General features: G+C 43.6%; 1 protein-coding gene across 2 annotated transcripts in view; it reads right to left on the bottom strand.

Annotated features, from left to right (window-relative positions):
• Positions 1-22431, bottom strand: part of stim2b (stromal interaction molecule 2b) — a 33089-nt gene that overhangs the window by 6096 nt on the left and 4562 nt on the right. For both annotated transcript variants that reach the window (XM_034164629.1, XM_034164630.1), the window contains exons 2-4: positions 15768-15898; positions 8646-8757; positions 7441-7552 (exon numbers count right to left, since the gene is read on the bottom strand). In XM_034164629.1, coding sequence (XP_034020520.1) covers positions 7441-7552; positions 8646-8757; positions 15768-15898 — 355 coding nt within the window. The remainder of the gene's footprint in view (positions 1-7440; positions 7553-8645; positions 8758-15767; positions 15899-22431) is intronic.

The following is a 22431-nucleotide window of genomic DNA, read 5'->3' as shown; positions in this document are numbered from 1 at the left end:
TGAGTCCTGTCCTCAGATTCAAAGATCTGCACAAAAAGTGCATAAAACACACAAACATGATATTTAAGACAGACAGATTAGATAGATAGATCAACAGATAGATACATAGCTTTTATTATCATTGTCATTACAACGAGATGTCTGCACTCACATTCCACAGACAAACAGCAATTGATCTACAATTATTACTTGTTTACTGTAATAATGGCACACGTCAGAATTAGGACAACACATATACATTTGACACTGTTTATGTGCACTAAACATGAAACAGTCCGTTTCCCAATTGAGGCGATGTGTGTTTGTAGCCGCTGCAACTGTCAAGTCGCGCCGCCTGCCAGCTTGAGACGATGAGGCCTGCCGCAGAGGGGAGGGGCAGGAAGAGTGATAAGACTGGAGCATGCTTCGGTCCATGTGTAAGTCTGTCTGTTTATTGTCCTTGTGGGTTGAGATAAGAATGGAGCCAAATAATCTCACCAGAGCCTGGATAAATTCCTCTGGAGGTAAACAGTGGGCAATTGACCCTGATGCCTGTAGTGTTGCAGCTGGTCTTGTTAGGAGAGACGGCATCCATCCCACTTTGGATGGAGCAGCTCTCATTTCTAGAAATCTGGCCAATTTTCTTAAATCCTCCAAACCGTGACTATCCAGGGTTGGGACCAGGAAGCAGAGTTGTAGTCTTAAACACCTCTCTGCAGCTTCTCTCCCCCTGCCATCCCCCCAACACCCCATCCCCGTAGAGACGGTGCCTGCTCCCAGACCACCAATAACCAGCAAAAATCTATTTAAGCATAAAAATTCAAAAAGAAAAAATAATATAGCACCTTCAACTGCACCACAGACTAAAACAGTTAAATGTGGTCTATTAAACATTAGGTCTCTCTCTTCTAAGTCCCTGTTAGTAAATGATATAATAATTGATCAACATATTGATTTATTCTGCCTTACAGAAACCTGGTTACAGCAGGATGAATATGTTAGTTTAAATGAGTCAACACCCCCGAGTCACACTAACTGCCAGAACGCTCGTAGCACGGGCCGAGGCGGAGGATTAGCAGCAATCTTCCATTCCAGCTTATTAATTAATCAAAAACCCAGACAGAGCTTTAATTCATTTGAAAGCTTGACTCTTAGTCTTGTCCATCCAAATTGGAAGTCCCAAAAACCAGTTTTATTTGTTATTATCTATCGTCCTCCTGGTCGTTACTGTGAGTTTCTCTGTGAATTTTCAGACCTTTTGTCTGACTTAGTGCTTAGCTCAGATAAGATAATTATAGTGGGCGATTTTAACATCCACACAGATGCTGAGAATGACAGCCTCAACACTGCATTTAATCTATTGTTAGACTCAATTGGCTTTGCTCAAAATGTAAATGAGTCCACCCACCACTTTAATCATATCTTAGATCTTGTTCTGACTTATGGTATGGAAATTGAAGACTTAACAGTATTCCCTGAAAACTCCCTTCTGTCTGATCATTTTTTAATAACATTTACATTTACCCTGATGGACTACCCTGCAGTGGGGAATAAGTTTCATTACACTAGAAGTCTTTCAGAAAGCGCTGTAACTAGGTTTAAGGATATGATTCCTTCGTTATGTTCTCTAATGTCATATACCAACACAGAGCAGAGTAGCTACCTAAACTCTGTAAGGGAGTTAGAGTATCTCGTCAATAGTTTTACATCCTCATTGAAGACAACTTTGGATGCTGTAGCTCCTCTGAAAAAGAGAGCTTTAAATCAGAAGTGCCTGACTCTGTGGTATAACTCACAAACTCGCAGCTTAAAGCAGATAACCCGTAAGTTGGAGAGGAAATGGCGTCTCACTAATTTAGAAGATCTTCACTTAGCCTGGAAAAAGAGTCTGTTGCTCTATAAAAAAGCCCTCCGTAAAGCTAGGACATCTTACTACTCATCACTAACTGAAGAAAATAAGAACAACCCCAGGTTTCTTTTCAGCACTGTAGCCAGGCTGACAAAGAGTCAGAGCTCTATTGAGCCGAGTATTCCTTTAACTTTAACTAGTAATGACTTCATGACTTTCTTTGCTAATAAAATTTTAACTATTAGAGAAAAAATTACTCATAACCATCCCAAAGACGTATCGTTATCTTTGGCTGCTTTCAGTGATGCCGGTATTTGGTTAGACTCTTTCTCTCCGATTGTTCTGTCTGAGTTATTTTCATTAGTTACTTCATCCAAACCATCAACATGTCTATTAGACCCCATTCCTACCAGGCTGCTCAAGGAAGCCCTACCATTATTTAATGCTTCAATCTTAAATATGATCAATCTATCTTTATTAGTTGGTTATGTACCACAGGCTTTTAAGGTGGCAGTAATTAAACCATTACTTAAAAAGCCATCACTTGACCCAGCTATCTTAGCTAATTATAGGCCAATCTCCAACCTTCCTTTTCTCTCAAAAATTCTTGAAAGGGTAGTTGTAAAACAGCTAACTGATCATCTGCAGAGGAATAGTCTATTTGAAGAGTTTCAGTCAGGTTTTAGAATTCATCATAGTACAGAAACAGCATTAGTGAAGGTTACAAATGATCTTCTTATGGCCTCAGACAGTGGACTCATCTCTGTGCTTGTTCTGTTAGACCTCAGTGCTGCTTTTGATACTGTTGATCATAAAATTTTATTACAGAGATTAGAGCATGCCATAGGTATTAAAGGCACTGCGCTGCGGTGGTTTGATTCATATTTATCTAATAGATTACAATTTGTTCATGTAAATGGAGAATATTCTTCACAGACTAAGGTTAATTATGGAGTTCCACAAGGTTCTGTGCTAGGACCAATTTTATTCACTTTATACATGCTTCCCTTAGGCAGTATTATTAGACGGCATTGCTTAAATTTTCATTGTTACGCAGATGATACCCAGCTTTATCTATCCATGAAGCCAGAGGACACACACCAATTAGCTAAACTGCAGGATTGTCTTACAGACATAAAGACATGGATGACCTCTAATTTCCTGCTTTTAAACTCAGATAAAACTGAAGTTATTGTACTTGGCCCCACAAATCTTAGAAACATGGTGTCTAACCAGATCCTTACTCTGGATGGCATCACCCTGACCTCTAGTAATACTGTGAGAAATCTTGGAGTCATTTTTGATCAGGATATGTCCTTCAATGTGCATATTAAACAAATATGTAGGACTGCTTTTTTGCATTTGTGCAATATCTCTAAAATTAGAAAGGTCTTGTCTCAGAGTGATGCTGAAAAACTAATTCATGCATTTATTTCCTCTAGGCTGGACTATTGTAATTCATTATTATCAGGTTGTCCTAAAAGTTCCCTGAAAAGCCTTCAGTTAATTCAAAATGCTAAGTCAAAGTCAAAGTGTCTTTATTTGTCTCCCTAAGGAGAAATATGCCTTGGACAGGGTCTGCTACACAACAACACATCCAATACATAGCACCCATACATTAAAAACAACACAGTAAGTCAAAGGATAAAATATAAATACACAACATTATTAACATCCTTGTGCAAATTCCGCAATTCATACCCTTATGCTATCTTCCCTGAACTATCTGCTGATTTATGAGCTTCACTGATAATGGAATAAATGAATATTTATATCGATTATATTTACCCTGAACCTCCTTCCTGAGTTAAGTAAAGTATATTCAGAGTGCAGAACACGAGACTCATCTGTTAAAATATTGTCAGCACATTGAGAACTGCCTGTTCAAACAACTCTTGGGGAGTTACAGGTACCACCATACCCATGATTTTGCCAGCTATCTTAATCAGATTTAATATTTGAGTTTTTGATTTAACCGTTAAATTACAAAACCAGCTAGTAATACCATACCGTAACACGGACTCAATCGTTGCTCTGTAGAAAATCAGCATAATATTCCTACATACACCAAACAGTCGGAGTCGATGGAGAAAGTGCAAACGCTGGTGGATTCGGGCACAAACACTTGACACTTGCATGTACCAGCTTAAGATGGTGTCGATGTAAACCCCCAGATATTTATACAAATCCACCTGCTCAATGTTATGTCCATGTATGGTGACCACACTACGGTCTCCAACAGCCCGAGGGTCCACCAACATCTCCACTGTTTTATTAGTATTAATCTGCAACTGATGGACATCACACCAGTTCACAAACCTGTCCACTCCAGATTTGTGACAACTTGAATTAGTACTAGTGTTCAGCAGACTGAGTATTACAGTGTCATCTGAAAATTTAACAACATACTGGTTTGGCTGATAGCTGATGCAGTCATTGGTATACAGTGTAAATAAAAAAGGTGAACTAACACAGCCCTGAGGGACTCCAGTGCTACTTAATGCAATATCAGAGCAGACAGAATTGACCTTCACCTGCTGTGACCTGTTTGTTAAAAAAGAGTGATACCACTTAATTTAAAAAAGGGTTCACATTCAACTGAATCATTTTTTGAAGAAGGATATGTGACCGGATACAGTTAAAAGCAGAACTAAAATCAATAAAAACTAATTTGGCATATGCAGAGGAACTCTCAAGATGCTTTAAAACCAAGTTCATTTTATTAAAATGACATCACTCGTACTCTGCTTCCTTTTATACGCAAACTGATACTGATCCAGGTGTGGCTCCACCTCTACAGTAAGCTCCTGAATTAACAGTTTCTCCAGTGCCTTCATTACATTAGGGGTTCGGGCCACTGGCCGAAAATCATTATTCACTTGGGGGCATGATTTCTTGGAAACTGGAATAATAACTGATCTCTTCCAAAGCTCAGGTACTGAATAAGTATCAATAGAGAGCTGGAAGAGTTGATGCCAAGCTGGAGTGAGCTCCTCTGCAAATGTTTTAAAAGAAAAGCAGACATACTGTCTGGCCCTGTAGCTTTATTAGTGTACATTGATTTAAAAACTTCAGTAACTGATTGTGAGTCAATTAAAATTCTGTCCTCATGCAAATTACACCTAATCTCTTTTAAAATTTCCCTGCACTCTTCCTGATTATCACTCTCAAAACGCAAATAAAAATCATTTAGCTCATTGGCTTTTGCAAATTCATTATTGTCAATTACAGGTTTCCTTTTGTGTCCATGTGTGTCATGTCCCGAATAGAATCCCACAGACTCTTATTGTTCGCTCTGGAAAGGTCGCGTTCTGTGCGCTCCTTATGCTGCAGTCGAGCATCTCTCATCTTCTGGTTCAGGTCTTTCTGTGTGACCCTGACCTCTGCAATGTCCCTTGATTTAAAAGCTGCTTTCTTCCTATTAATACATTCCCGTATTTCCCGTGTGACATACGATTTATTATTTGGGTATTTCTTAATAATCTTTGGGGAATGATTGAGTCAACACAGAAGGAGATGTAACCAGTAATTGCCTCTGTGGCATTATTGATATCCGGGTTTTGGAAAAAAATGTCCCAATCTGTACACAAGAAACATCCTTTCAGCTCCTCTATCTTGTCAGCAGACCACAATTTAACAGAGTGGACCTTAGGTTTACTAGATTTAAATGCTGATCGATAGGTGGGGAGAAGCTGGACTACATTATGGTCCGAATTGCCAAGAGGGGGTCTGACTCTGGCTGTGTAGGCATCTCTTATGTTCCCATAGCACTTATCCAGAGTCTTATTACTCCTGGTGCTACACTGAACATATTGGTAGAAGCCAGGCAGGGATTTATTTAAACTGCAGTGATTTAAATCACCAAGAACAAACATGGCAGCATCCGGTTTATTTTGAAGATGAGAATGGACACAATCTGAAATCTGACGAGCTGCTCTGGTGGCATTTCCACTTGGTGGAATATAAACTGCAGCTAAAACTCTGCTCAGTACTCTGCTGCAGCTAGAGTACTGACGGGGACTAGAAGGAGAGAGCATATCTCACCCATATTGGCCTCTCTTCATTGGCTTCCTGTTAATTCTAGAATAGAATTTAAAATTCTTCTTCTTACTTATAAGGTTTTGAATAATCAGGTCCCATCTTATCTTAGGGACCTCATAGTACCATATCACCCCAATAGAGCGCTTCGCTCTCAGACTGCAGGCTTACTTGTAGTTCCTAGGGTTTGTAAGAGTAGAATGGGAGGCAGAGCCTTCAGCTTTCAGGCTCCTCTCCTGTGGAACCAGCTCCCAATTCAGATCAGGGAGACAGACACCCTCTCTACTTTTAAGATTAGGCTTAAAACTTTCCTTTTTGCTAAAGCTTATAGTTAGGGCTGGATCAGGTGACCCTGAACCATCCCTTAGTTATGCTGCTATAGACTTAGACTGCTGGGGGGTTCCCATGATGCACTGAGTGTTTCTTTCTCTTTTTGCTCTGTATGCACCACTCTGCATTTAATCATTAGTGATCGATCTCTGCTCCCCTCCACAGCATGTCTTTTTCCTGGTTCTCTCCCTCAGCCCCAACCAGTCCCAGCAGAAGACTGCCCTTCCCTGAGCCTGGTTCTGCTGGAGGTTTCTTCCTGTTAAAAGGGAGTTTTTCCTTCCCACTGTCGCCAAGTGCTTGCTCACAGGGGGTCGTTTTGACCGTTGGGGTTTTACATAATTATTGTATGGCCTTGCCTTACAATATAAAGCGCCTTGGGGCAACTGTTTGTTGTGATTTGGCGCTATATAAATAAAATTGATTGAATTGATTGCAGCTGAGCAGTGAAAAACACTTTTTACAGTTCCACTCACTCAGCCAAATCCCAATTATGAATTAAGAATATTCCTAATTTTGAATTAAGAATATTCACCGGCCTCTGAAACCTTCAGCTTCAACTGCAAGGCACGCATCAGCTCCAAGGTGTCATCCAGTTTGCGTATGAGTTCAAGAGTCAACGCAGTCTGAGAATGCACTGCTTTGCCAGCCTCATTAATCATGACGGACAAGCGAGGGCCCGTGGTTCTTGATGCCGCCATCTTGACAATTTTCCGGTAGATCAGGGCAGCACATAAGCCAAAAAGTACCAGCCCTGCTACCATGAGAACAAAAATGACTAAATCCTCGACGTCCTCCACAGAGAAAGGCACCAAGCATGCAACACGTCAAGAACTCCAGGAGTCGAGGACATAGCCCGCAGGATACGTTCCATCTGGGCAGGTAGGATCCCCCGGTCCTGACCTTCTTGTAGAAAAAATGGTGTCAATAGTGTTCAGAGACCAGCTGATCAATTCCATGGTTAATCCAATAGTAGTCCAATAGATCCAGAATCCAATATAGTTTTGAGGAATTCACAAGTCTGGTGAAGTAGGGACTTGAAGGTTAAAAGCAGAGAGATAAGGGAGAGTGGAGGAGATGCGACCGTCCTCGTCGGAGCCCCAAGCTAGATTGTTAACAAACAATTTATAATAAAAAAAACAAACAGTTGATGTTGTGCTGCCCCACACGGCCACCAGGAGGCAGCATACACCAGCCCTGAAAACAGCCTGCTGCTGTTCGTGTGTCTGGAGGCGAGCGGTACTGACCGTGGTAAGGTGTTCCCTGTGACCCGGAAGTCCCAGAAGTTCTTCTCATACTGCGGCAGCTCCACCGACTCCCTCAGCCACCGCACCGTGTCCTCCGTGGTCCAGTTATGAACTGATGGGACACAGAAACATATCAGTACTTCATGAATTTAAATGTAAAAATCCGTCTCATTGGCGGCGCGGTGAGTGACCTTGCAGACCAACCACGTGACAGCACCCGGAGCCAACACAGAGTGATGTCATCAAATGCACCGCCGAACCTGCAAACCTGAAGAATCCAGAACAAAGCAGGAAGAAAAAACCACATCCAGCTTCACGAATGACAGTGAGGACGAGTTTCTGCAGCTGACGAGAGACGGTCTGAGGAGCAGCGGCCCCTCGGAACCCCAGAGACGGTCTGAGGAGCAGCGGCCCCTCAGAACCCCAGAGACGGTCTGAGGAGCAGCGGCCCCTCAGAACCCCAGAGACGGTCTGAGGAGCAGCGGCCCCTCAGAACCCCAGAGACGGTCTGAGGAGCAGCGGCCCCTCGGAACCCCGGCTCCCCAGAGATTTCAGGAGCTGACAGACGAGGAATGCCGTCAGAGACAAACCACAAACCGTTTAGTCACAAAATGGGAATCCTCTTCCAGAAGGACCAGTAGATGGACCTACTGTATTATGAGAGTAACTTCAGGAACTGCAGTTATTTCCAGTAAATGTTGGATTCTGTGTAGCTCAGGAGGTTTAGGTTCCTGAAATGTGGACAAAATACGAGGACCCAGTTTCAGTTCTCAACACGCAGACAGGAAGTGACACTGAGTGTCGGGGGGGGGGGCGTTTGGACTCTTCAGGAACTTTTCAAATGGCTATTTTTAGTCTGATGCTACATTTAAACAAACCCTTGTCTTTGTTCTTCAGGTGTGTTTAGGACTAGTCTCTTCTTCTTTGGTGGACAGACTCTCAGGTGCCCTCTCTTAAAAGGGGGCGTCACATTTCTTTCTGATGGGTTGGGGTTAGTTAATTTGGTCCCAAACTTCACGTTTTAGCTGTATTTCATGAGTGTGCAGTTATCATTCATCAGTCACTCTTCAATCAGTTTTAGAGAGTTAAAACTTTTCTATGCATTCTGGGTAAATACACCTCGCTACGCTGTGAAGCTTCAGCGTCTTGTTTTTAGACGTCACCGAGACGTCCCAGTGAACATGAACGCACAGCGGCGTTTTTACCTTCAGACGTCTTCCAGGACTTCCAGAGCTCCTCCACGGTGATGTGCTGGTCCTCACGGTGCAGGTTACTGTGTTTGTGGGTCTGCTGCTGCTTCATGTCCTCAATGATGAACTGGGAGGAGACAGAGAGACGGACAGAGTGAGACAGACAGAGACAGAGAGACAAACAGAGACAGAGTGATAGATGGAGTGAGGAGAGAGAGAGAGAGATGGAGTGAGGAGAGAGAGAGAGAGAGAGAGAGATGGAGTGAGAGACAGAGAGAGAGATGGAGTGAGGAGAGAGAGAGAGAGACAGAGAAAGGGAGGGAGAGAGAGAGAGAGACAGAGAAAGGGAGGGAGAGGGAGAGAGAGAGAGAGAGAGAGAGAGAGAGAGATCACAGTTTCTACACAGTTCTATGTGCTGCATTCGTGTACGACTCAGTGGAACCTGAACGCATCACTGGAACTTTACAGCCTCAAAGAAAGTTCAGATAAAAACAGTTTGCTGCAGAAGAAACATCAAAGGAGGATAAAAATCTGCTGAACTTAAACCAACTTTACATCTAAAAACATGTTGCCACACACACACACACACACACACACACACACACACACACACACACACACACACACACACACACACACACACACACACACACACATCATAGAATGAAAACGTGCAAAGAACTGAAGACACTTAAAACTGTTTAGTTAAATAAATAAACCAATAAACCAAAAGCTGTTGAGGACAGAAACATTAAAATGTCTCAAAGGGCTAATGGAGGACAAGAACTTGAATAAAATGAGCATGAAGGTGCTGGGACACGCGCGGCACAGCGCCCATCAGAATGATTCAACTGTCCAACACAACCACACCTGTGGACAGCTCCATGGTAACAGAATTACAATCTGCTCTGACTGTAGTCCACAGTAGTGAGAACCTGGTCTCAACTGGGGACATCTTACAGGCACGTCCAGCTGGAAGGAGGCTCCAGGGAAGACGCAGGACATGTCCCAACTGCACCCGAACACCTTGAGGTTATCCAGGTTAGGGAAGTGTGGACCGAGCTGCCACATTGAAATGGACCCAAAAACTAAATCAATGAAATCAATCGACAAGTGTTTAGAAAACTGATTCATGACTTCAAGTCTGTGTTTCTATCTGAATTCTCTGATTTCATCTTTTTTTTTTTGGCACCAGGAAACGTTGTCTTTGGGTTGTGGACAGAACAAGACATTTGAGGACGTCCCACACTGAAACCCAAACCCCAAAGACGCTGGTCTTCACAGAGACATGGCACTTTGAACAGGATCTCAGCAGGATCAAGTTCACACTTGCTGCTTGCTGTGACCACGCCTTTGTTTATTGGTTACTGAGGCAGGAACGCGTTTTAGCAGAGGGCGGACATGGTGGCAGCACATAGGAGGCGGAGATGGACCGGCTGTCTGTCTGAGTGGTTGTCATCCAAGACTCAAGACGGCTCCGTGGCGCAGAGGTGTCCTGCACCTGATGCTCGCTGGATCAACATCAGCAGAGACGGCGCTGATACGCCAAAAAGAAAAAGCAAGAAGAAAGAAACAGATGTGAAACAGAAACACAGCTGCCGCCGGAATCTCCTGGCGTCTTGATCATCATCACTTCCTGGCAGTCAAAGATCCAAACTCACCAGGATAACGTTACAAAGTGAGTACCAGCTCCATGTGTGGGGGTCCGAGGGGGCGTGTCCACCAGCGGGACCTGTGAGGGTTTAAAGTTTCAGCAACAGGATGCAGAGTTCCCCCCCCCGCCAGTTACAGTTCCTGACGCCGTCTGTAACAAAGACCATAACAATCACACAGTTTGGAAGTGGCGGCTGGCCCATAGGGGGCGCTGGTGCACCGCCCTCCCATATGTGGAGGGGAAAAAATGATAAAATCTATATTTTTACAAAGTATTACCAGTGTCAGTTTTACTTCATAGTATGTGCCTACATGTAACCTGAATTATTCAAACAACATTTCCACCAGATGACTCTCATTCAGCAGTGTATTTCCACCGACAGAAGCACAGAACATAGCATTTCTCATCTTGGGCGTCACTCCAAGAGCCCCTTGAAGTGCAGCGAAATGACCAATTGGGTATGTTGCTAAGCAGATTAATAAATATTTGGCCAACCAGCATCGCCAAATTTAATGTCTTGGGTCGACGTGGACTTATCAAAGTGCTGCTGTTTTTGGCGGAAACAGAACCCCGACGTTTGGGTTATATTTATTTTGTCCCCGTGTGTTTTGTTGGAGTAAGTTTTACAGTTGCTGCTCCCATTAAGTCCTTGGAGGTTTTCGGATGTGGACTGACTCACCTTCGGATCCACTTCAGCTCAGGTGAGCCGACAAGCTGTCAGGATTTATTCCTGAATGTTGCTCCTGGTGTGAAAACGAGGATGAAAATTTAAGATACAATGAATGAGTGATGTTTGTTTGTTTCAGGGGGTCAAAGCTGTGATCTTTATGGGTACAGCGGGCCAGTTATAACAGTTAGGGGAGGCTGGGGCTGTTTGTAACAGTCAAAGCTGCAGCCATGCTGGCATTTTGATTTCAGTTTCACGTCACGAGGATCAGCCCACAGAAGTGAAATATTCTTTGGTCTTTTCCACGGTCTAAAACCAATGATTTGCTCAGTTATACCCCCCCAGCAATTTGCATGTTTTTTTTTTAAAGAAATTATAACTCGGCCAGTTCACACAAGACACTACAGTCAGACTAACTCAAGTTTAGCAAAGCATTTAATTAAGTGGTTTTGTCAACTTAATTTGCTTTGTCCTCTACACTGTTCATTTAATTTAAGTTCTAACTTCTTTAGTTTGCCTCCATTCCACTCAGTAATGTTCATGCAAAATATTACCTTAATTTTCTCTCCCTCTCTTTTTTGGAAGGTGATGTGAACATTGTCATATGTTCATAATGTTCTTTTGTCAATTGAGGAATGTTTCCATCTTTTTAAAGAGTCTAATTTTGCTGATATTTTCTGTTCTGTTGAGGTCGGTGTCACTGTGAACACCAGGATCTGTTTGTCTGAATGTCAGTTCAGTACAGTTTGGTGTACTGTGTGTGTACTCAGTGTTAAATTGTGAAATGTTCCTTGGTCAAGAACTTGAGTGTTGTATTTGATACTGTTCCTTTCCAAAGTATAAATGAGGCCTAATATAACTGTAAATGTTTAACTTGATCTGTGAAACTGCTGATTTTGAGAAGGACATGAAATGCTTATTGTGGAATTGTGGTCATTTTCCGACTGTTCATTTGAATGCCTGTACTGGACGAGGCAGGGAAATCTACTGGCACACCAGCCCCACCAAGACTTTTTTCATCAGCCGCCACTGGTTTGGAACCTCACCCACACTTTAAGAAACCTTGGTGTGTGTCCGGGATGAACTGGGACACCGTCATCCAGGTCAAACTCTGGAAAGATTTTCCAGATGCTCAAAAGTTCCATTTTTCTGTGCCATGAATTTGGAGCAACTTAGTAATCGCTTGCTTTTCCACGGAGCTCGGAACGTCACCGTGCATGCTGGGAAGTTTTTCCTCTTCCTATAAAGATCCAGCACTCGTTTTTTTCTGGAATAAAAACTTTTCCATTTGTGGAAAAGATCAAAGCGGATGTTGATTTAAGCTGATCCGCAGTAACACACTGGGTCTGCTTCACGCTCTGCAGAGATGGTAATCAAGAAGCAGGTCCAGTTCTGAGGGGGTTCCATCGGGTCCGAACCATCAGAATTGAATGCCTCTGAGCTTACTGATCTCAGATCAATACTATCGGGTTTATTCTGTCAGTTTCAAACATTCATTGTGATCTCAAACAGTTGACAGAACGTCCAGATAGTCTTCACTTTTTCCACATTTTAATCTTACAGCCTTATTCCAAAAAGGATTAAATAAATGTTTTCCTCAAAATTCTACACACAACACCCCATAATAACAAAAGGGGAAAAAGTTTTTTTTTTTCATCCAGATTCATAGTAGAGAAGCTTGAATCTTCGACTGGACTGGGTTGCTTGACGCAAGGACGTTTCGCTTCAAATCACAGAAGTTTCCTCAGCTAAAATTCTTGCTCTGGTAGTCTGACTTCTGTCTTGACTCTAGTAGAGAAGAATAAACAGAAGCCAACAAAAGCTGGAGTTTTTAACCTAACCAGACCCCTCCTACTGAGAGGCAGACTGCTATAGGCTAGTGACTAAACAATAGCTCTAATTAGCAAACTATTGTGCTCTAGTTAGCACCCTCCTAATGACAGGACAGCTGTCCCTCCTAGTGATGGGATGGATGCTTTTCCTGATTGTTCCCTTGATGACTCTCCTGATGACGTGAATGACTCATTACCATGAACAAAAGACTGAAACTGCTTTGACCTGAGTACCCCATTGTAAACAGGGGATAAAGCGTGTCTGAGACCCCCTCCCCGGTTAAGGCTGGGTTTCAAACGTTTCACAAAGAATGCCTCCTTGACCTCTCTCTCAAACCATTTCTTCTCTCTGGCTAAGATTTTAACTTCCTTGTCCTCAAACGTGTGGTTAGTGTCTTTAAGGTGGAGATGAACTGCAGACTGAGGTCCACTGGTGCCCTCTCTGCGGTGCTGGTATAGCCTCTTGTGTAAAAGTTGCTTCGTCTCACCTATGTAGTGTTCATTACAGTTTTCCTGACATCTGATAGAATACACTACATTGCTCCGTTTGTAACTAGGGATCCTGTCCTTAGGGTGAACTAATTTCTGTCTCAAGGTGTTAACCGGTTTAAAGTAAACTGGGATTTTGTGCTGTCTGAAGATCCTCTGTAGTTTTTCCCCTACTCCTGCTAAATAAGGGAGAGAGACACTCTTCTTTTTGTCTCCAGAGGAGGAGTCTCTCTCTCCCTTATTTAGCAGGAGTAGGGGAAAAACTACAGAGGATCTTCAGACAGCACAAAATCCCAGTTTACTTTAAACCGGTTAACACCTTGAGACAGAAATTAGTTCACCCTAAGGACATGATCCCTAGTTACTGCGGCCCTTGGACCCAAAAAGAACAATTTTACTCTCATCAGTCCACAAAATATTCCTCCATTTCTCTTTAGGCCAGTTGATGTGTTCTTTGGCAAATTGTAACCTCTTCTGCACATGTCTTTTATTTAACAGAAGGACTTTGCGGGGGATTCTTGCAAATAAATTAGCTTCACACAGGCGTCTTCTAACTGTCACAGCACTTACAGGTAACTCCAGACTGTCTTTGATCATCCTGGAGCTGATCAGTGGGTGAGCCTTTGCCATTCTGGTTATTCTTCTATCCATTTTGATGATTGTTTTCCGTGTTCTTCCATGCGTCTCTGGTTTGTTTGTCCATTTTAAAGCATTGGAGATCATTGTAGATGAACAGCCTATAATTTTTTGCACTTGTGTATAAGTTTCAATCAACTTTTTAATCAAACTACGCTGTTCTTCTGAACAATGTCTTGAACGTCCCATTTTCCTCAGGCTTTCAAAGAGAAAAGCATGTTCAACAGGTGCTGGCTTCATCCTTAAATAGGGGACACCTGATTCACACCTGTTTGTTCCACAAAATTGACGAACTCACTGACTGAATGCCACACTACTATTATTGTGAACACCCCCTTTTCTACCTTTTTTTTTTACTAATAGCCCAATTTCATAGTCTTAAGAGTGTGAATATCATGAATGCTTGGTCTTGTTGGATTTGTGAGAATCTACTGAATCTACTGGTACCTTGTTTCCCATGTAACAATAAGAAATATACTCAAAGCCTGGATTCATCTTTTTAGTCACATAGCACTATTATTCTGAACACTACTGTACATAAGTATTCACAACCTTTGATCATGAAGCTCTAAATTGAGCTCAGGTGCCTCCTGTTTCCACTGATCATCCTTGAGATGTTTCTACAGTTTAATTGGAGTCCACCTGGGGTTAATTCAGTTGATTGGACATGATTTGGAAAGACACACACCTGTCTACATATAAGGTCCCACAGTTGACAGTCAGAGCACAAACCAAGCATGAAGTCAAAGGAATTGTCTGTAGACCTCTGAGACAGGATTGTCTGGAGACACAAATCTGGGGAAGGGGACAGAAACATTTCTGCTGCTTTGAAGGTCCCAATGAGCACAGTGACCTCCATCATCTGTAAATGGAAGAAGTTCAGATCCACCAGGACTCTTCATAGAGCTGGACGCATATCTAAACTGAGCGATCGAGGAAGAAGGACCTTAGTCAGGGAGGTGACCAAGAACCCAATGGTCACTCTGTCAGAGCTCCAGCATTCCTCTGTGGAGAGAGGAGAACCTTCCAGAAGGACAACCATGTCTTCCGCAATCCACCAATCAGGCCTGTATGGTAGAGTGTCCAGATGGAAGCCACTCCTTAGTAAAAGGCACATGGCAGCCCACCTGGAGTTTGACAAAAGACACCTGAAGGACTCTCAGACCAGGAGAAACAAAATTGAGAGGTGCTGCAAAGAGGGATGGGCCAACCTGCCCAAAGATAGGTGCACCAAGCTTGTGGCATCATATTCGAGAAGACTTGAGGCTGGAATTGCTGCCAAAGGTGCATCAACAAAGTACTGAACAAAGAGTGTGAATACTTATGGACGTGCGATTTATTATGTTTTTTATTTTTAATACATTTGCAATAATAATAATAACAACAACAATCATAACAAAAACATTTTTCATGTTGTCATTATGGGGTGTTGTGAGTAGAATTTTGAGGAAAAAAGAATTTCATCCATTTTGGATTAAGACTGTAACATAAAATGTGGAAAAAGTGAAGCATGCAGCTTCACTCCACAACAACATGTCCCACATGCTAACGAGCAGCACGCCCGCTGGCTAATGAAGGTAAACATCCTGTTATCAGGTTTTTCTTTGACAAAGAAAACAGACGCTGTACAAACACTCATTTCGATGGTGACTCAAAAAGAAGCAAAACACTTCACACGTTCTGCGCAGCGCACCGAGGTCAAAGGTTAAGGTTAATTAAACAAACAAAAATCATACTGATAAACAATCATTCCCGTTTGGAGATGAGCAGAAACGCTAAAAACATGCAGGTTTTCAGCGTGACCCACGTTAGCGCATCATGTTAAACAGGGCCCTGAGCAGGCCACGCCCTCAGCTCACCCCCAGGCTCTCGTTGACCTCGATGGCCCCGTCCTTGTCGTCGTCCAGCTGTCTGTGGATATGACGCAGCGCCTCCAGGCTGAAGCGGTCGGCCTCACCCGCGCACGGCGGCATCACGGTGACACAGGGGTCTGCAGGGGGAGAAAAAACAAGGAGGCGGGGTCAGTGTCTGTGATTGGACAGGTGAGACCGTTAAGTTGTGTTTGTGTGGTGGCACCTTAAAGACCCAGTGAACAGGCTGAAACACGCCTGTTTGACCCGCGACGTTGACCTCTGTGTGTGTGTTTGTGTCTCTGTCTGTCTGCAGCTCCATCATGTCCCGCTGCGTGGGGACGGATTTGCGTAGCTCGCCGTGACCCTGCACTTTACATAGAACGTTTGCATAGCAGACGTCTGAATTTGGCTGTTTAGTTCCTGAACTCCCTCACGTGCGCGCTGACGCTCACAGCATCAGAAGTGATTCCAGACGTTTGTTCTTTTGTTGCCGCTGTCCTCATTCTGTCCCGCGCGCCAGCAGAACTCCTCCTGATGTTTGGAGAAGATAAAACACCGTCACCGGCTGACAGGCTTCACGCCGGACCACCTGCTGGGAACGTCCGCCGGCATGACAGCTGCCATCGCTCCGCCACAGTCTGGGAGCGCTACAATCAGGCACCATGTGACAGGAAGTGACCCCGGCATCCCTCACCAAATCAAAACAAGTGGCTCCAAAAAATGGCAGAACGGAAATCATGGTTATTTTTAGGCCGGCTGTCAGGATGTACGCGCTCAGACGTCTCACCGATCGTCTCGGTGCATAATTAATGTGAGCGACGTGTCAGGCTGCGTTCAAAAGAATCTGACAACACAAACATTACAGTCAAACCCCCAAACAGTCCTCATGTTCCTAAAAGGACGTCCTTTGATAACATTTAAAGTGTCCATCAATTAAACAGCAGCAATGCATTGTGGGTTTCTCCAAACATGTGCAAATATGACACATTAAAGAGTGGAAACAAAAACCTGAGTTATTATAAGACTAACAAAATGTAAATATCAGCTTTTTCACAATAATGTCAGTCAGTCTGGATGGAGGGAAAAAAAATTGTAACAAAAAATTAGAGATCATTTATATATAATTAAAACCATCATGCATTTTTTAAAATATGCAAAATAAGAACTATTCCTGATATTTTCTTTCACAGCAGTAATTTCTGCATTTTTCGCTCGGCTTACTTTTAACATTTTTGTTAAATTTTATTTGTGGCGGCGGCCAACGACGTGAGCGACAGGATTCAAGATGGATTCAATCGCTTGTGTCTTAAAAACAGTGCTATGTTCTAGAACTCCCTCACAACGCACAATGTGAAGCTAACGGGCTAACACGAGCGCGTAGTGAGTGTCTCTTGCCTTTGACCTGAGCAGAAATCAGCGAATAATCAGAAAAAAACTTAAACCTGCTGATATTTTTATATTTGTCATTTTGCTAAATGATAACATTTACACGAATGCCATATTTCGTACAGTTCTTAATTTTACTGTTTTTAAAGTGAAATGTGGCTGCATCAGATCATTTCAACAGTTTAATTCATTTCATGTTTTTCATGAATTAATTCATTGAAGGTAGAATTTTATGTCTTTGTCACATTCTGTTTTTGCCAACAAATCGGCCTTCAAAATAAAACACAAATCGTCTGCCAGCAAACCAAACAGAAAGATTAAAATTAAAGAAATAAAAAAGCCTGTGACCTCTGACCAGTTTTCACTCTGCTCGGGTCTGAACCTTGTTTTTTTTTTTTTTTATTACTCGCAGTAATAGGCAGTACAGGCATTCAAATGAACAGTCAGAAACAGTCGGCGCCTCGTGTCCCCAGTTTAACAAAAGTTTCTAACCGTCCTCACAGCCGTGTGTCCACTTCACTAATTCAGACCATGAATGTGATGTCAGAGTGTCCCAGACTGGAACCAGCATCCATCTGGTGGTGTCATAAGTCAGGCTGACGGCTCAGTAAATAAAGCTCCGGGACCGTCTCCATTTCAGCTCATCAGCAGTCAGTAATAGCTCCGCCCACCAGCTCCACCACGGGTCTGGTCTTAAGACACAACTCAGACGTCTTTGTCCCACAGGAATCAACACTCTGTTCCTGTTGCGTTTCAAAATAAAAGCACCTCTAAAATTGACAGGATTACAGAAAGTAGGAAAAATAAAAAATGATACAGTCACAGAATAATATGTGGAGGACAGGATCAAGACGGCAGACAGGTGGTCCTTTTGGAGAGGGGGGGACAGACCTGGACAGTTCTGTGGTGTGGCAGATGCAGCACCAGCATGTGCTCCGTGACCCGATGTGACCTTCCAGATGTTATGTCAGAGGTTTGATTGACAGGTGAGAATTTGGGAATGTGGGAAAAATATGTCCCAGCAAACACAAGAAGATGACGTGGCGTTCCACCCACGTGGATTTAAGACGTCTAAACATCACACGTCTGATCAGACTTACACAATCACACGTGCACGCTCGCCGGCACATGCTCACATTCCAGACATCCAGCTGATGATGTAACCTGGAGTGTGGTCGCCTGTAAGAACTAAACCTCAGGTCAGCCGGGTTCCGCTCCCGTCCCCGGGGACACGGCGCTCCTCCTCCGATTCACTGAACCAGCACATTTCCATGGTAACAAATCACAACCCCACCACCAGTAATCCTCCGCTGAGGCCAAAAATAAGGATCGAGAGAACAAAGTGGGTGATCCAAAAACTTCCAGAAAAGGAGCGGCTCCCTGCAGCCGAGCATCCCTGGAATGTTTCAGGAACGACCGGAACACAAGCTGTCAGCTGAATGCAGTGGGTCAGGAAAACACTGCCGTTTGATTAGCGTGCTCGCCCTCTGACTCGACCTCTGCACCCTGGGTTCGCGGACAGAGAGAGAACTAAAAACAGGACACATCTCGGACAATCCTGACTGGGATTAGCCGTTCCAGCAAAGGACAAAGTAGCTAAAGGTTAAGTGAGGTCAAAGACAAACACATCCAATTATTTCAAGCTTTCAGCACCAATTAACGAGGAACTCCCGGCTGGTGGTGAAAACCTGGACTACGCTGCTGAACCGGTCTCACAGGTTTCAGGTCTTTCCTACGATGTGCAAAAGAATGTTTGTCTCCGACCTCATTGCTCTGTGGAGACGCCACGTCCCGGAACACACACACACACACACACACACACACACACACACACACACACACACACACACACACACACACACACACACACACACACACACACACACACACACACACACACTAAAGGTGCCCTGACATGAGCATGTTTTTGATTCATGACATCACGACCTGTGTCATAATGTGTCGTGCTGGACAGTAAACTCATCTTTAACTGGTGCAGACAGGACACCAGAGGGGCACTGGTGCGTGCTACTGCACACAGAGAATTTTGAAATGTACAAAAAAATCTCACACAAATGTCGCGTAGCGCGATCTGATCTCCAACACAATGTGCAACTCATCAAGTGGAGTAAAGAAGTAGTGAACAGGGCGAGTGGCGACGTCAGCGGATCATATCAGAGCACAGCTCATCTGAACAATTATAACAAGAAGTTAAATCTGTTATAAACATACTTTAACAGCTGCACACAATCAATTTTTTTTTTTATATAGCGCCAAATCACAACAAACAGTTGCCCCAAGGCGCTTTATATTGTAAGGCAAGGCCATACAATAATTATGTAAAACCCCAACAGTCAAAACGACCCCCTGTGAGCAAGCACTTGGCTACAGTGGGAAGGAAAAACTCCCTTTTAACAGGAAGAAACCTCCAGCAGAACCAGGCTCAGGGAGGGGCAGTCTTCTGCTGGGACTGGTTGGGGCTGAGGGAGAGAACCAGGAAAAAGACATGCTGTGGAGGGGAGCAGAGATCGATCACTAATGATTAAATGCAGAGTGGTGCGTACAGAGCAAAAAGAGAAAGAAACAGTGCATCATGGGAACCCCCCAGCAGTCTACGTCTATAGCAGCATAACTAAGGGATGGGATGGTTCAGGGAACACGCAACTGTTTTATCAAGCTATGACAATGTAAACAAGACAAATAATTACCTTTTTAGACGTCTCAAAATGCTTTTTGCAGCTTGTTAGGCGCGCGTGTACGAACGGCTCCGGCTGCAGCCTCCTCTGTGATTCAGGAAGTGATTAGAGCCGTTTAACGGCCAGTTTGCAGAAAAAAAAAAAAGATTAATCCAACATGAAATAATTATTTTATATACACAGTGTCCAGCGCAGAGCGCCTGGCAGCTGGTAGAATAAAGAACGGCGTCCAGCTGTGAACACAGCGGGTGGGATTGTCACGACACAGTTCATGATATTGCGCGAGTCTCAGGCATGCTCGTGTCAGTGCGCCTAAAGGGGAACTCTGAGCACACCATCTGCAGCCCCACAGGAACTCACAAACACGTTGCATCATCATCATAGTCCTTGTCAGCATCACCGTTGTTATCATAGTCATTATCGTCATTGTCCTACAAATACACATCATTATCGTCGTCGTCTTCATCATAGTCACTGTTTGTCACCCAGTTTTGTTGCACATTTTTCTGCCTTTTGTTGCAAAGTTTTGTTAAGGTACCTTGACACTTGCATGAATCTGATCCCCGCGCTGGGACCCAATCTGCTGAGTAAACTCGTAAACCATCATAAACTCTTTTGAAATGTTCAAAATCTGTGACACACATTAATTTAGCGAACTACACATGAACATTACACAAACTACTCAAAAACGCGTGTCACTGTGAGTCACTGCGTCAGCGCAGCTCATCTGAACGATGATGAGAAAATGTTACATCTATAATAGAATTTTGCAGATATCCAGAAGAAGGAATGGCAATGCAACTGTTTTACCAAACTATTACAATATAAATATTATAAATAATTACCTTTGAGATGATTCCAAATGCGTTCTCCACGTCATGAAGCACACGAGAAAAGCTGCAGCTGTAGAAAAATCCTCTGTGATTCTGGAGCAAATAGAGATGGTTTCATCAGCCAAGTTCTGAGAGCAAATGATGAATCCCTTATGAAACCATTATTTATTACAACACAGCACAAATCAGGTCGCATTGGGACGACGAATTGTGCGGTAGCGCAGGGAGTAAATGTGTGCAAGTGTCAAGGTGACTTTACACAGTTTTGCTGCCTTTTGCTGCACCTTTTTCTGTGCAAAACTTTGAAGCAGAAGCATGTCTCGTGAACCAGACTCTACCTTTTCCCCTAACTGCTGCCTCAGCCAATCACAATCTTTCTGCACCGTTTTCACACCTGTTTTCCGGGCTGAACTTCCACACGGCACCATAAACACAACTTGACCAGTATCTTGTACTTCTGTACAAAAGCATACTGAAGCTGTAAGTGTTACAGTTTCTCATCAAATGTCAGGGATAAATAATATTTATCCTCCATCAAGAGCTTCTCTTCATTCCTCAGAACGTGAACCTGTTTGCATTGTGGACGTACAAACTAGTTCACAAAAAAAAAAAAAAAAAAAAAACCTTTACCAATGATGAAAACATTTAAAAGTTTGAAGACCCAAGCGATCGTTCAGCAAGAGCAAGAACAGACACACAACAGACAGACGCACAACAGGTTTCAGTTAGAGGTTCGACCTGATGAGAGCTGAAGGCATCACGGTGGAGGACGCGAACAGCTAGACGTACGTGACGATGATGAAAGTCACACTGCAGACACGCCCCCAGGATCGAACCTGCTTCAGGGCAAAGCTCCAACACGGAGGAAGACGAGCAACAAAACGAGCTGACTCACATCTGAGAGAGTGAATCATCATGGGAACAGGAGCAAACACACACACACACACACACACACACACACACACACACACACACACACACACACACACACACACACACACACACACACACACACACACACACACAGAGGAGTGTGATAAAGGACTGAGGTGACCCGTGTGACTGTTTAACAGTGAAAATCTGTGATTCATAGAATCATCTTCACGCACAATTCAAATGCAGATTCTTTTTTTTCCCCTCTATCAGATGCTGAACTTTACATACATTTCTGACGTTAACAGGTGAAGAATCACAGCTCTGCTTGTTTTCTGTTGAGCTCTGAGCTGCAAATAGCTGTTGATCACTGCAACAATTAAAAATACACCTACAACTGTGACACAGAGCACTGAGCCCACAACAGCCGAGCTGCAACGTGCGGGAACGTGTGGGGATGAACGGTAACAAGCGGTAACGAGTGGGGATGAACGGTAACGAGCGGGGATGAACGGTAACGAGCGGTAACATGCAGGGATGAACGGTAACGAGCGGGGATGAATGTAACAAGCGGTAACGTGCGGGGATGAATGGTAACGAGCGGGGATGAATGTAACAAGCGGTAACGTGCGGGGATGAACGGTAACAAGCGGTAACGTGCGGGGATGAATGGTAACGAGCGGGGATGAACGGTAACGAGCCGTAACATGCGGGGATGAATGGTAACGAGCTGGGATGAATGTAACGAGCAGGGATGAATAATAACTAGCGGTAACATGCGGGGATGAATGGTAACGAGTGGTAACGTGCAGGGATGAATGGTAACGAGCAGGGATGAATAATAACGAGCGGTAACGTGCGGGGATGAATGGTAATGAGCGG

This window comes from Thalassophryne amazonica, chromosome 23 (genome assembly GCF_902500255.1).
Source record: "Thalassophryne amazonica chromosome 23, fThaAma1.1, whole genome shotgun sequence".
Classification (NCBI taxonomy): Eukaryota; Metazoa; Chordata; class Actinopteri; order Batrachoidiformes; family Batrachoididae; genus Thalassophryne; species Thalassophryne amazonica.
The sequence above is the reverse complement of the archived record's forward strand: the minus strand, read 5'-3'. Positions and strand labels throughout refer to the sequence as shown.